We start from the raw sequence: 14583 nt of genomic DNA, 5'->3' as shown, positions 1-14583 counted from the left end.
TTTTGTACTTGTTGAAATTTTCTTTACCTGGTGTGTGAATTACCTACACAAACATAAAATGAATAAATAAAATTCTACAACATAAAGGATTGAAAGACCTTTCTAAATTGCAGAGTGGGTGTAGTTTCAAATACCCACCCACAATTATTCTAGCAGGGATAGAATACCCAATGAAATACATTGTAAATTTTTATTAATACTACACAAAAATATCCATGTTATCTATCAGATGCGGGGAAAAAAAAAAAAAAGCGCCCACATCTTTAGTAGGTATTCAAGTCCTCCAGGGTCCACCCCATCCCTGCCTTGGCTCTTGACTTGTTTTGATGACAAAACTCACCCTCAATAATAATAATAATAATAATAATAATAATAATAATAATACCACTAATGTTCACTTTGTGCTAGGCATGACTTCATTTCATTGAATTCTCACGACCTCTCCATTTCCCAGATGAGGAAACTGAGGTTGGCTCCCAGACCACGTTGGGCCAGCCAGGTGATCAGGCTCGGCGGGGCGGCGAAGGCTGCTATGTGTTCATGACGCCCTCTGGAGGCCTCGCGGGGAAGCTGGCAAAGAACCTAAAAATGAATCTTTAGATTTCAGTTGTAAGGGTGCGCAACGAGGGAGGAAATCCAGAGTCTGCGGACTCCCCACCTTGCTGTGTTTTCGGAGAGAGTTCTGGGAGTGGACAGGACCCTGTCTAGGAGGCGGAGAAGACACAGACCTAATCTGTGGTTTGATGGGGAACTTACCCTCTGCCTTGGGGAATCTGAGAGGCACGGTCCCACAGCCTCAATACTGAGGGTTTTCTGCGGGAGACGAAGCCCTGCACGTAAACAAACACACAAAACCCCTTCACTGGAAACTGAAAGACCACCGCGGGGGGTCTAGGAGGCTAGACGGGGCGGGGGCGGGGCATGGAGGGCGTGACCGACACCAAAAGCGTAACAGGTATTGGTCATATTCTCTTAGTGCCCGCCCCAGAACCGCCCAGCCATAGGCGGGCCACTTTTCCAGGCTTAACGCTCACTGGCTGAGCGAGGAGCGTGCCTTTCCGTCAGGGAGATCTCATTGGCTGGATTCCCGCACGGGCTCTTTGGGGGCGGGACCCAGGAAAAAGAGCAGGGCCTACGGAAGGGGCGGGGCTTCTTGCTGCAAGGTCGCGTGTCTCCAGGTGTCGCAGGGGGTCCCTTAGGCCAGGCGTCAAAACTGGAGCCTGGGGGTTAGTCCTGGGGCGGAGATGAAGGCACGCTGGGCCAGGCCCCGCCGACTTCCCTCTTGCACTCAGCTTTCCAACGCCGATCCGAGCGGGGTGGGCGGTGTCGCGGGCGTGATGTCATCGCTAGGCGTCGCGCACATCCCGAAGGAGCCTTGACCTCTTCGCGTGGGGAGCTGCGCCGCAATGCTGCAGCTAGTCCGGGCTGGGGCGCGGGCCTGGCGCAGGCCCACGGGCTGCCGGGTGAGGCGGGGCACTGGGGACGGGGCCGGAGGACGAAGGCTGGAGGTTCCGGGTGTCGTTTCTCACTCTCGTCCACCGTTTACAGGGCTTGAACGCGCTGGCGGAAGAGGCAGCACCCCAGGCGGCGAAGCCAGAGTCAGTAGCCAGCGCGGGTGAGGTTGCCAGGGTCGCTCCAGGAGGGGCGGCAACCGGGAGCCCTGACGCTTGGCCCTGACCCCTGACCTCCCAATCGCTTCAGGTCCCCAGGTGCCCGTGCTGCGCAGGTGCGAGCTCCCGGTACCCGCGCCCCGGCGTCCGGTGCAGGCCTGGGTGGAGTCACTGCGCGGCTACGAGCAGGAGCGCGTGGGTCTGGCCGAGCTGCACCCCGAAGTTTTCTCCACAGCGCCCAGGTGAGTGGGAGTGAAATGGTGAAGTGAGTGCCAGAGGGAGGAGGAGCGGGGCTTTAGGAATCAGGATGACCTGGGCTTCAGCCTCAGCTTCTTTACCTGCCAAAAGGGGATGATGATTTTCCCTGCTACTGGCTCATGTAAGATTGAGATCTAAGAGTTAAGGACGCAAAACTCTGGAGCTTCAGTGACTGAGTTCAAATCCTGCCTTCCCGCTTGTGTTTCAGTGTCCCCATTCTGTCAAACCTCAAGAGGTTGCTGTGATGATGAAATGAGTTAATTCTGGCACCTAATAAGTTCTATAGGTATATTGATTATGTTGATTATGATATGCTGTTACCGAATTTTGCAAAAATAAGCACTAAAAATGGTCAAGCCCTGGCATAGCCTATTGGCATTTTGGTTAAGTAGGTCCTTATAGCAACTCTGGGAGAGGGTTCAGTTATTCTTGCTTTGTAGGTAAAGAAACTGAGCACAGACAGGTTAAGAAATTTGCTCAAGGTCGCACAGCTTGTAAGCTTTAGAGTCAGGATCTCAACCTTACGTGGGCCAACTCCTTGGGCTGGCTTATCGGCTTACCAAGGCGTATGATGCCCCTCAAGTGCATTGTATCTGGCACATAATAAGTGCTGTTAACTTATTACTATTACTGATTTTGGCATGGTTTGCCCCCTGCTTTTAGAGTCCCAATCTACTAGAGAGTGACAAAAGAAATTAAAAACAACATATTTTGTGTATTCTGTAAATCCTTACGAAGTGTCTGGTATATGCCAGACTCCATTCTGGGTGTTGGGAAGACAGCAATGAATGAGTACCAAGGTTGCTGATGTTGCTTACAGTCTAGATCAGGGGTCTGCAAACCTTTCTCTGTAAAGGGCCAGAGAGTAAATATTTTAGGCTTTCCAGGCTTTCATGTCGCCATGGCAACTACTCCTCTCAGCTGATGTAGTACAAAAGCAGGGTTGTGTCCCAGTGAAACATATTTACAGAAACAGGCAGCAGGCCAGGTTGGCCTACTAGCCATAGTAGCTTGCCAACCCCGGGCAAGCTACCCCGGCAATCATGTCCAATGTAACCACATAATGTGAGTCACGTGTGTAATTTACATTTTGCTAGTAGCCATGTTTAAAAAAAAAAAAAAGGAAGAAACAATCTATTTTATTAACCTGATATACCTAAAATGGTGTCATTTCAACATGGGGCACTGGCCACATTTCAGGGGTTCAACAGGCACATATCTGGCCAGTGTCTACCGAATAGGAGGATAGTGCAGGGCTAGAGAGGCAAACCAGTCCATAAAGAAGGTGGCAAGGAGTAAGTTGTAATGGTAGGAAAAGAGTAAGGTACTGTGAGAAGGAGGAAGTGGTGGCTCTCCTCTTAGCAAGAAGGCTCCTCAGAGATGTTGTTTGGGGCTGAGACCTATGGGCTGAGGAGGAACCAGCCAGGGGAAGAGTGTTTCAGGCAGAGGGAACAGTGAGCTCAAAGGCATGGAGGCTGGACCCCGTTTCACAGAATGGAAATGGAGTGGGCCTGGTGGTGGTATGAGATGGGGCAGGGAGGGGCGAGGGCAGATCACACAGGGCCCTGGAGCTGGATGGGAAGAGCCCCTGTTTTCATCTGGTGAGGTGGCGAGGGCTTTAACTGGAGGTAGGCCTCTCACGGCCTCTTCTTTCTCCATAGGTTGGATATCCTGCACCAGGTTGCCATATGGCAGAGGAACTTTAAGAGAATTGTGAGTGCCCAAGTGGGGGAGGTTGGTGGAAGGAGGCAGAGAAAGCTCCTCGGTTTGTCTTCTCTGGATTGTTAGGCTCAGGCCTTACCTTCTCTCTTCTGAACCATTCACTGATGGGTGACGTGCCAGGTGTTTTCTGAACACCCAGTGTACATTAGGCATGGTGCTAGTGGACAAGGCAGGCAAGATCCCTGCCCTTTGGAAGCTCGTAGTCTAGTTAGAGAGGTGAACATGAATCAAGTAGGCAAGCCTGTAAATATATGACTAGGGAAGTTGTCCCAGAGAAAAAGAGACATTTAGCCTCGATGTATAGTAGGTGCTAACTAGGTAAAGGGGGCAGTGGCGCTAAGATGGAGGTAGTGGGAACCGCACATGCAAGGGTCCTGCGGCAGGGACAACATGGAGCCTAGTGTGGCCACAGAGGTCAGCAGGAGCAGTGGTGAGTAGTTTGGATTTTTTTGCCAAGTGCGTTGAAGAACCATTATCAGTCAGGGTCTCTCTGGTTCCCATCTGCTTACCTCAGAAGTCCAGTGAGTGCTTCCCCTATTCACACCCTCCCTAGCTCACCAAGGAAGTCCCTCGTCATCTCCCCACCCCATACCTCTCCCTGATGTTCTCTAGCCTCTGCACATGTTTCCCCACGCCACACCTTCCTTCCGGTTGCCACCACATTAAAATCATTCAAAAAATGCCAAGTGCCTACCATGTGCCAGGCAGCAGAACCCCTGCCTTTCTGGGGCTGACATTCTGGAGCAGACGAGGGGACTCTCGATTTCTTTATTCTTCTCTCCCTCCCCAAGTGCTCTGTGTTTGTCCCGATGGATCCCTGATCTCTGTACCTCCTGTTGTCGGGCTCCCCACTGGCTAGCACCTACTGCCCAGCTCACTGCTGTTTTCCCAGGCCCGGGCCCTCTCAGCCGTGACAGTGTCTGCCTTGGGAACCTGACCGTCCGTCTCCTCCCTTTGCACCCGCAGAGCTATGCCAAGACCAAGACTAGGGCCGAGGTGCAGGGTGGAGGCCGGAAGCCTTGGCCACAGAAAGGCAGTGGGCGTTCCAGGCATGGCAGCATCCGCTCCCCGATCTGGCGAGGAGGTGAGCGGGGCAGGGAGGGAGGGGCCCTGGGGGCATCTTCACACCCATCTGGTGTGATAGCTGTCAGTCCCATTCCTTCCACCTGGGTAGGGGCAGCAGGACTCCGGCCTGCAGACCTCACTACCCGTGTGCGGGTCAGAGATCAGAGAGTCGGCCGCTTTCCCAGCTCCCTGTCAGCTCTGGCCTTAGCCTCTCATCAGACCATGGCCACAGCCCCTCTTGGCCCCAACTCCCGTCTTACGTCTCCTGGACCACCCTGCCCACACAGCACCCAGAGTGCTTTTCCTAAGCCCCCAGGTGGTTCCTGCAGCCTTTTTGGGAAGTCTGGGCTCCTCACCTTGGCATTCCAGGCAGTGGTGCCCACAGGCCCCCCTCGTTCCTCCACATCCTCTCTGACCAGACAACTGATTCAGTGTCAGCTCCTATTTGCCTGGCCAACTCTCCGCATCCTTAGCATGTGTTTGGGCTGTGCCTCTTCCAGGAAGTCCTCCCTGACCTTCTTTGGGTCCCCGGCCCCCAACAACTCCTTGTGCCGCCCCAAAAAGACCACCCTGATTTCCTCTGCAGTTGAACCTCTGTCTGAATGTGAATGACAGGAGGGCAGGGATCCTGCCCATCTTGTTCCCTGCTGCACCCCCAGGGCCCAGCAGAGGGTGGACACACAGGCAGATGGTCCTCACTCACGGTTTGGCAGCTGAGGAAGTCGAGGCCCAGTAAGGCAAAGTTACCTGTCCCAGGCGGTGCTGGATCCAGTGTCCCCTCTCTTTCCCTCCTCGAGGCCCTGTCCTCTTTGCTGATTCGGTTTGCCTGCTGGCAGCCTCCCTACACCAGCCGCTGTGACAAATTTCTGTCCTGTACGCCCAGCTGGGGTCCTCACCTGTCCACACACCTGTGTCTCTGCAGGAGGCATTGCCCACGGCCCCCGGGGCCCCACGAGCTACTACTACATGCTGCCCATGAAGGTGCGGGTGCGGGGCCTCAAGGTGGCGCTGACGGTCAAGCTGGCCCAGGTACGGGCCTGATCCTGTGGGGAGCTGCGGGCACCCGGGGGTGTGGGCTGTGGGGGCTCAGACCGTCCTTTCTTCCTGATAGGATGACCTGCACGTTGTCGACTCCCTGGAGCTGCCGACCTCTGACCCCCAGTACCTGACCGAGCTGGCCCGCTACCGCCGCTGGGGGGACTCTGTGCTCCTTGTAGACTTGTGAGGGTGCGGGGCAGAGCGGGGGGGAGGGGCGCTGGGGGCCATCCTCTGCGGTGCTCACCTCCTGGCCTCCGTTTCAGAGCCCACGAGGACATGCCTCAGAACGTCATAGCAGCCGTCTCCGGCCTCAAGACCTTCAACCTGATCCCGGCTGTCGGTGAGCGGAGGGCCCCAGTTCTCCCCCCACCAGGTCCCCAGCAGTCCATGGGCAGTTAAAAGTCTATACCTGCCAGCTCCTCAACCCAGCCCTCAGCTTGCCCAAATGGAGCATTGGGAAGATGCCATCCTTGAAGAACGGCTCTGTCCAAGCTCAGGGCTCAGTGCAGGGCTCAGAGTGAGTGGAGGGGCTGCTGGCTGTCCTCGTCCGGCTCCTCCCTCCGAGAGGCTGGGAGGTGGGATCCGGTCTGGCTTGGGCATGTCACACCCATCATCACATTGGCTGATCAGTCCCTAGAGCTCTTTCTCGGTGTCCTGATGGCATGACTGGCTTCCTCCCGGACGGCTGCACCTGGGGGTCTCACGGGCACCTTCGCACCTAAGAACTCCTTCCTTCCTGTGGCTCAGGCCCCAGACCATGCTGTCACCCTCCACTCGTCTCTTAGCTCACCCCTTCGGCGTTGACTTTAATATGGGGGATTCCACCACTTCTTACCCCCCAGCACCCCTGTCTCCCGCCGGCCCCGTCCCTGGCCCCTGCTCTATTCCGCAGCCTGTTCTCCCCCACCACGGCCACCAGAGGGCGCCTGCGCGCACCCGAGTCTCCGCGCGGCCCTCCTCTGCCCACGGCCCTCTGCCCACAGCCCTCTGCGGTTCCCACCTCCCTCTGGGACAAGGCCTAAGTTCTCCCTGGGGCCCGCAAGATCCTGCACAACCTGCCCCATCCTGTCCCTGCGCTCGCCGCTGCCTCCTGTCCCGCTCGCTCACTAAGTGCAGTCACAGGCCTCCCGCAGTGCATTCATGCCCCTGCTCTGCCGAGGGTCCGTCTGGCCGGCTGGAGAGGGAGGTGGGGATCCCAGCCCCAGCGCAGGGCAGAGCCAGGCACGCAGGAGGCTCTCAATCAGGGACTGAGCTGAGGACCGTCCCTCGCCCGGGGTCTTGCCATCAGTGAGCAGCTGAGCCAGGGTTTGAGCCTAGCCTGCAAGATCTGTGAGCCCATGCCGCACCCGGTGTCTCTAGAGTAGGGCAATACGGGGAGGGGGTTGCTTCCTCGGGGAGGAAAGGGGGCCCTAGAGGGGGTAGGCAGCCCGGCCTGGACTGCATCTCCACCCCCAGGCCTGAACGCGTACAGCATGCTCAAACACCAGACCCTGGTCCTGACCCTGCAGACCATCGCCTTCCTGGAGGAGAAGCTGCTCTGGCACGACTCGCGCTACACGCCCCTCTACCCCTTCCGCCTGCCCTACCGCGACTTTCCCTGAGCCCCGGTCCTCCTCCGCCCTTTGGGGCCCGGCAGCCTCGTGCCCGCCCTGTGGGGGGCGGAGCGGCGCGGCCCAGACCCCGTCATCCCAATGCGGCTGCGCACAGAGCGGCCAAGCACCGAACTCTGGCCCCAATTTTCGCTTTCATTTTTAAGATGAATCTTATTTTTTAATCAAAAAAGAGAAACAGAACAGCTCATTGCCATTGTGTAAATAAATCCACTTGGCAAGTCAAGCTCTTCCTCAGTGCTAGGTGCTGCTGGGTACCTCCGTCCTCAGGGCTGTTTACAGCAGTGACCCACACTCAGCTCCAGTAGGACGAGAGGGGCTCCAGGAGCGCGCAGAGGAGGGCCCAGCTGTCCGTAGGAACCAGCTCCCAGTGCCTCCCCACTGCCCAGCACTGGACCCGAGAATTCACATCCCGGTTTGATTCTGCAAATAGGAAGTGTAAACCTGAGCTTTCATCATCATGATTTCCCCTAAGCAGAGTCTGAATCCTTGTGGTCAATAAATGAGCAAATAAACACATTTTTTTAAGAACACCGAACTGGTATCCTAATTCTGGAGTCCACTGCTTTTGTCTGCTCCCCAAGCTAATTTTTTTGTAACAGTCCTGATGCAGACTATAATGTGGTCAGTTTCCTTAAAGTCAGCCAGAACTGACATCTGCGTGTGTCCGTTTAGCCAAGGCCAGGGGGCCACAGTGACCACCCATGGGCTAGGCTGCCCCTTGCCAAAAACATGTCTGGAATGCATCTCTGGGGAGTGCCTTCAGAGCTCACAGCACATTCTTTGAAAATCCTCATGGATATAAACTTTGATCCTTAAAGCACCAGCTTTGACTAAGTAAAAAAGCCATTTGGAGCCTGTAGTAAGAAGGGGTGCAGAGGGTGTGGGAAATGCTGCTTGGGCTAAAGCCAAACTCTTCCCTACCTCTCCCTGCGCCTCTCCCTGGCCAGATGGGGACACGAGGCTTTGAGCAAGACCCAGCTGTTATGACGGCGCCCAGATAGATCGTTGTAGCTAGAAGTAAGGCTGCTTAGTTGTCTACCTCGCAGCTGTCGGGAAACAGCAAGGCCAACCCCCCGCTCCCGCAGACTTCCCAGAGAGATGTGTTGGAACCTGTTCCACCATACTGGAAACCCGCGGCCAGACCAAGGATGATAAAAGGCACTAGAAAAAAATGATCTGACGGGTGCCTGGGTGGCTCAGTCGGTTAAGCATCCGACTCTTGATGGGGCGCCTGGGTGGCTCAGTCGTTAAGCGTCTGCCTTCTGCTCAGGTCATGATCCCAGGGTCCTGAGATCGAGCCCCACGTCGGGCTCCCTGTTTGGCGGGAAGCCTACTTCTCCCTCCCCCCACTCCCCCTGCTTGTGTTCCCTCTCTCGCTGTCTCTCTGTCAAATAAATAAATAAAATCTTAAAAAAAAAAAAAAAAAAAGCATCCGACTCTTGATGTCGGCTCAGGTCATGATCTCAGGGTCATGGGATGGAGTCGTGTGTCAGCTCTGTGTTCAGCAGGGAGTCTGCTGGAGATTCTCCCCCCGCCCTCTGCCCTCCCCCACTCAGGAGCATGCACACGCTCTCTCTCAAATAAATCTTTAAAAAAAGAAAAGAGGGACACCTGGGCGGGACGCCTGCTTCTCCCTCTCCCACTCCCCCTGCTTGTGTTCCCTCTCTCACTGTCTCTCTCTCTCTGTCAAATAAATAAATAAAATCTTTAAAAAAAAAAAGATCTGATGACTAGAATGTGCTTTCAAATAATCGGGAGGCAGTGTGTGTATTGCTAGTTTCCTAGGGCTGCCTTAACCAAGTACCACAGCCTGGATGGCTGAAACAACAGAACCGTATTGTCTCATGGTCCACGAAGCTAGAAATCGAAGATCAAGGTGTCGGCAGGGCTGGTTCCTTCTGAGGCTGCGAGGGAGACTCCGTCCCATCCCTCTCCCCTGGCTTCTGGTGGTTTGCTGGCCATCCTCGGCATGACTGGGCTCGCGGTCACCCCAAGGTCTGCCCTTGTCTTAGAATGGCAATGTCCCCATGGATATCCCTGTGTCCAGATTTCCCCTTTTTATAAGAACGCCGGTCATGTTGGGTGAGCCGCCCCCACCACCGCCCCAATGACCTCATCTTATTCGCAGGTCCTGGGGGCTAGCGCTTTTATTTTTTCCTTGCGGGGAGGGGAACCGCTTGATCCTGAGACGGGAGGGGGGGGCGGGGGGTAAGGGGAGAGATGGAACCAGATCAGCCGTGAGAACCGTGGAAGCTGGCACGTGTGGCCTCATCGTGTATCCTCTGCTGTCGTCTGTTTGAAATTCTCTGTAACAAGCCTTTTTTATTTTTTAAAAAAGATTTTATTTAACAGAGAGATCATGACCTGAGCCGAAGGCAGTTGCTTAACCAATTGAGCCACCCAGGCACCTATAGTGAGCTTTTTAGAAAAGAGAGAGATGAATGAAGACATTTCTTCAGGGGAGCTGTTGCTACCCACAAGTCCTTCTCCCGCCCGCTTGGGACGTGGACTAACCCAGACAGAGCCCAGACAGGGAGGGCACTTCGCAGTCAGCCGTTCAAGGCAGGAGACCCAGGACTCCCGGGCTGAATCTGGCTTAAGAAAGCAAAAGCAAAAGTGAGCCTCTGGGGCTGGGATCCCACTCGGAGGGCCACCTGGCTCTGACGGTGGGGCCAAGGGGTCTGCTTACTCGTGGACAGCATGGAAGTCCCCTGGGTGGGGCTGAGGGAAGAGCCCCGACCCAGGCCAAGATGTCCCCACTCCAACCAAGGGGTCTCAAGCCTCAGAGCCCCCCAAAAAACATACCCATCAAATCCCTCAGGGCTGCCACCTTAACTCACTGCTGGGCCATCCAAAGCCCCCAGCCCGGGAGGAACAGCCCTGTCCCCTGTGTCCTCCTCCCCGCACCTGGGCAGGAGGGACCCCCTAGTGATGGGGGGGAGGCAGACAGAAAGAAGGTCACCAGCAGTGAGACCAGGCCCTTCTTCCGCACCGAGGCCTCCAGCCCGGCAAGGCCTGACCCGGGGCTCCCCTCCGACATCAAGTCAAGTTCAGAGACTTGAATATGATACTGACTTGGGCCTGAATCCTGGGCAGACTTCTCAGCCGGGGGTGGGGCACGATTCCAGCACAGAAGAAACGGGGCGGAAGGAGAAGCCAAGTTCTGTTTCGACTGTCGCATAAACAACATGAATTTCTGCTTTACCCCCTAGGGTGGCTAGGATGAACTGTGATACCAGCATGAACCAGATCTGTGGGAACGCAGAGGAAGCCTGTATTTCCACTGAGGAAGTTTGAGGGGGAGATTCTCAGCGCTGGGTCCTAGTGAAACAGACCAATCGGGACGACTGCTACCCGCTCTCGCTCTGTGCTTGCCAAGCACCGCACACAAACTAGGTCAGTGAAATCTCACATCCAGCCTTTGAGGTCTGTGTTACCATCCCATTCTTCAGCTGAGGCCTTCGAGAAGTGGTTTGCTCGAGGGGAAGTGGTTTGCTTGAGGTCACACTCCCAGCAGGGGCTCTCAGCATCCTTGACACCTGCTGTCCCGCACACTCCCCTCCAGCTGCCTCTGCTGCAGGGCTGTTCTGGGCTTGTCTGCGGGGCAGGTCAGAAGGACTGTGCAGGGGACCACAATGACATACAACCCGCTAGGATGGCAGTAAGGGTCGTAATCATAAAACAGAAAATCGGCATTGAAGAGGATGTGGAGAAATAGGAAGTCTTGCATGCTTTTATGGTGCTGGTCGGAATGTAAAATGGTACAGCTGCTGTGGGAAACAGTCTAGGGTGCCTGGGTGGCTCAGTCGTTGAGCGTCTGCCTTCGGCTCAGGTCATGATCCCAGGGTCCTGGGATCGAGTCCCGCGTCGGGCTCCCTGCTCTGTGGGAAGCCTGCTTCTCCCTCTCCCTCTGCCTGCTTGTGCTCGCTCGCTCTCTGTTAAATAAATAGAATCTTTTAAAAAACAGTCTACCAGTTCCTCCAAAAGTTCCACTTGGAATTATCATATGACCCAGCAATTCTACTTCTGAGTGTATTCCCAAAAGAATTGAAAAAATGTTCATACCAATGCTTGTACATGAATGTGCAGGGCAGCATGACTCACCATGGCCAAAAGGAAAAACATCCCAGATGTCCATTGACTGATGGACGGGTCAACAAAATGTCGTATCTTGTGGCAGGCAGAAGGAGAGGGAGAAGCAGGCTTTCTGCAGAGCGAGGAGCCCGACCCCAGGACCCTGGGATCATGACCCGAGCTGAAGGCAGATGCTTAACTGACTGAGCCACCCAGGCGCCTGTGGATGAACCTTTATGCGAAACATTCTGAACATTATGCTGAGGCAAAAAAGCCAGACACAAAAGGCCACAGATTGTGTGATTCCATTTTTAGGAAATGTCCAGAATGGGCAAACCCACCGAGACAGGGAGTAGGTTAAGGGTTGCCAGGGGCCGAAGGGAAAGGGGATTGGGAAGTACCAGGTTTTTTGGGAGGGTGATGGAAATAGTCCAGAATCGAATAGTGGTGATGGTGGTACAAGATTATGAATATACTAGAAAATTGTTAAAGGGCAAAAATGTAAAGTTTATAGGGACGCCTGGGTGGCTCAGTCGGTTAAGCGTCTGCCTTCGGCTCAGGTCATGATCCCAGGGTCCTGGGATCAAGCCCCGCATTGGGCTCCCTGCTCAGTGGGGAGCCTGCTTCTCCCTCCCCCGCTCCCCCTGCTTGTGCTCGCTCTCTAACAAACAAACAAATAAAATCTTAAAAAAAAAAAAAAAAAGATAAATAGGTCCTTGGGATGTAATGTACAGCCTGGTGAGTAAAAATCTTTTAAATAAGGAAATATAAATAAATATATATATGAAGTAATGAAGTATTGGGGAGCTGACAGTCCACCCAGCGAGGCACAGGATTGGCATAGAGTCTACCCACCTCCGAGAGTTCCTCCGTGAGGCTGAACCTTAGTGACCCCAACAGGTAACTCCACTAATGCACACCTTTACTGGTTGCCTTCCCTGACTCCGCCACCCTAGGTGTTTCTTGAGATCACCGCTCAGATAAACTGCCTGAACACCAAGTTTTGTTTCAGGGTCTACTTTTGGGGAGAACTTATGCTAAAATGGCTGGTAAGTATCAGAGCCTGCATTCAAACCCCCATCTACTCCTCATTCTGTTACAACCTTGTGGATGCAATGCTCTGAGAACCTTTTGTAGAAATGGTGGAAGGGAATTCTGGGCTAGAGGAACAACCTGTTCCAAATGCTCAGAGACAAAAGAAGCACACGGAAGCTGCCAGGAAGGGCAGGGTGGCCACGCCAGAGCTCAGACTGAAGGGAGAGCAGGCACGATGCCACAGAGTGGGATGTGGATACTTCTGCCCTGTGTCCATGGCCTTCTGGTCTGCAGTGGGCCGATTCGCTGGTCTGCCCGAGACAGGCTGGCACCCTGAAGGAAGCCCTGCCCTTCCTGGAAGCTTTGGTGAAGGGCTGGGGAGCCTGTTTTCCTTTTCCTCAAGGAAACACAAAGGGAATGTAAGACCAGGAGGTGGATGCTCCTCTTGCCAACCTTACCGCCCCATCTTCATCTCAGGAAATGGCTCTCCATCCTCCCAGGGGCTCAGACCAGGACCAACAAGCCCAGCGAAGGCCCCATCATAACTCACCTGGACTAGAATAGTCACCTCCTCTCTGGCTTCCTGGCTTCCACCCTGTCCTCCCTGCCTCCAGAATATAGCTCCTGCAGTCTCAGGAGGGTGCCTGAGTCAGGCCTGTCCCTCCTCTGTTCAGGACCTTCCATAGCTCCCACTTCACTGGGAGGAAAAACCAAAGTCCCCTGTAGGCCAACAAGCATGCTCTGCATCATCTCCTCCCTGCCCTCCTTTCCTCCTCCTTTCCTTACTGCACCCCAGCCACACTGGCCTCCTGGCTGTCCCTACCTCAGGGCCTTTGCACATTCAGAACTCTCTGCCTGGTACACTCCCTCCCTGGTATTGTCACAGCTCCCTCCTCATCTCCCGTGGTCTTTGCTCAAATGTCACTTTCTCAGTCTTTCTCAGAGTACTCTATTTAAAAGTTCATCCACCCTCACATTGCCTATTCCCTCCCGTTTTATTTCTCTTCAGCACTAATCACAAGCTAACACCCCATATATTTTAGTTTCTTGTCTGTCTCCCCCCCACACTAAAACCATCTCTGCACAATGGCGAAATTTTTGTCTTTTCTGATCGTTGCTGTGTCGCTAGCACACCTGGAAGGATTCTTGGTATACAGCAGGCGCTCAATAAACACTGCCCAGCAAGTCGGGAGAAGTGAGAAAGATTGGCGCTTTTATGGCTACAAGGAAGACTCCGGCCGCGCGGGGGAGCTCGCGGCCCGCGCGCACTTTGGACTAAGGTCAAGGGACCCAAGGAAGAGATCCCCCCAAAAAATCCGCCGGGGGCACCAGGGTGGCTCAGTGGGTAGAGCGTCTGCCTTCCGCCCGGGTCGTGATCCCGGGGTCGTGGGATCGGGATCGAGCCCCTCCCCCGCTCGGCGGGGAGTCCGCTTCTCCCTTTCCTTCCCCCTGCTCGTGGTCGCGCTCTCTCGCTCGCTCTTAAATACTTAAATAAATAAATATAAATAAGTAAATACAATCTTTCTGCTCTCAAATAAATAAATAAATAAAATCTTTAAAGAAAAAGGAAAATCCGTCGGAAAATCCTCGGCTCCGACGCCGCACGGGCTTTTCCCAGGCCCAGCGCGTCCTGGTTCCCATTCTGCACCTTTGCCCAGGCAGTTCTGGGCGGGAATTCAGCACCCACCACACCCGGCGTAGAAAGATCCCCGTGGAAATTCCTTGGGAATGATCGGGGCGGGGGAAGGGACGCGTTGCTGGCTGATGAGTGACTCTCAGGCCCATCCTCCCGAGGAAGGGCCCGAACGTCCCCGGGGCCCCCTCCCTTCCCCTTCTGCTGCGCGACCTCCCTGGCCCCTCCGAGGTCTCCATGGCGACGCGGCGCGCGCCCCACAACAGGAAGCCTTGGGCGGCGCGGACTGGCGCTGGGAGACCCCAGGGTCCCCAGCCTCGTCGTGGTAGATGCCAAGTCTTGGGGTCACACGCGCAGGCCGAGGCCGTCACAACGCTCCCCCCGCCCCGCCCTAATAGAATTAGCGGGTGCAAACATCTGCACGTAAACATCTGCACGTAGTCAGCGCGGGCGCCCAGCGCTCAAGTTTCAGGAACCTCGCGCAGCACTTGGAAATTGACGGCCTCTCTCCCCGCCCCACTTGGGGGCCTAGGAG

General features: G+C 54.9%; 1 protein-coding gene across 2 annotated transcripts; it reads left to right on the top strand.

The window, feature by feature from the left end:
- The first annotated feature begins 1137 nt into the window (after positions 1–1137).
- On the top strand, positions 1138–10645 carry MRPL4 (mitochondrial ribosomal protein L4). 2 transcript variants are annotated; one of them, XM_034996832.1, is made up of 9 exons: positions 1138–1463; positions 1549–1615; positions 1702–1852; positions 3530–3581; positions 4557–4674; positions 5578–5684; positions 5767–5876; positions 5957–6033; positions 10519–10645. In XM_034996832.1, exons 1-9 carry the CDS (start codon positions 1407–1409, stop codon positions 10530–10532), a joined length of 753 nt encoding a protein of 250 aa, XP_034852723.1. In that variant the 5' UTR covers positions 1138–1406; the 3' UTR covers positions 10533–10645. The 2 variants fall into 2 exon arrangements, with proteins under 2 accessions (XP_034852723.1, XP_034852722.1); XM_034996831.1 differs by lacking the exon at positions 10519–10645 and adding an exon at positions 7149–7836.
- The last annotated feature ends 3938 nt before the right edge of the window (positions 10646–14583 follow it).

Source organism: Mirounga leonina, unplaced genomic scaffold (genome assembly GCF_011800145.1).
Source record: "Mirounga leonina isolate KUSES-001 unplaced genomic scaffold, KU_Mleo_1.0 Mir_94, whole genome shotgun sequence".
Taxonomy (NCBI): Eukaryota; Metazoa; Chordata; class Mammalia; order Carnivora; family Phocidae; genus Mirounga; species Mirounga leonina.
This window is presented reverse-complemented; position numbering and strand designations above follow the sequence as displayed.

Bases quoted from the DNA above. Each gene is read 5' to 3' on its own strand.
- MRPL4 (XM_034996831.1), top strand. From the start codon at position 1,407: ATGCTGCAGCTAGTCCGGGCTGGGGCGCGGGCCTGGCGCAGGCCCACG. The intron at 1,616-1,701 runs GTGAGGTTGCCA...CAATCGCTTCAG, and splicing joins AGAGTCAGTAGCCAGCGCGG to GTCCCCAGGTGCCCGTGCTG. The intron at 1,853-3,529 runs GTGAGTGGGAGT...CTTTCTCCATAG, and splicing joins GTTTTCTCCACAGCGCCCAG to GTTGGATATCCTGCACCAGG.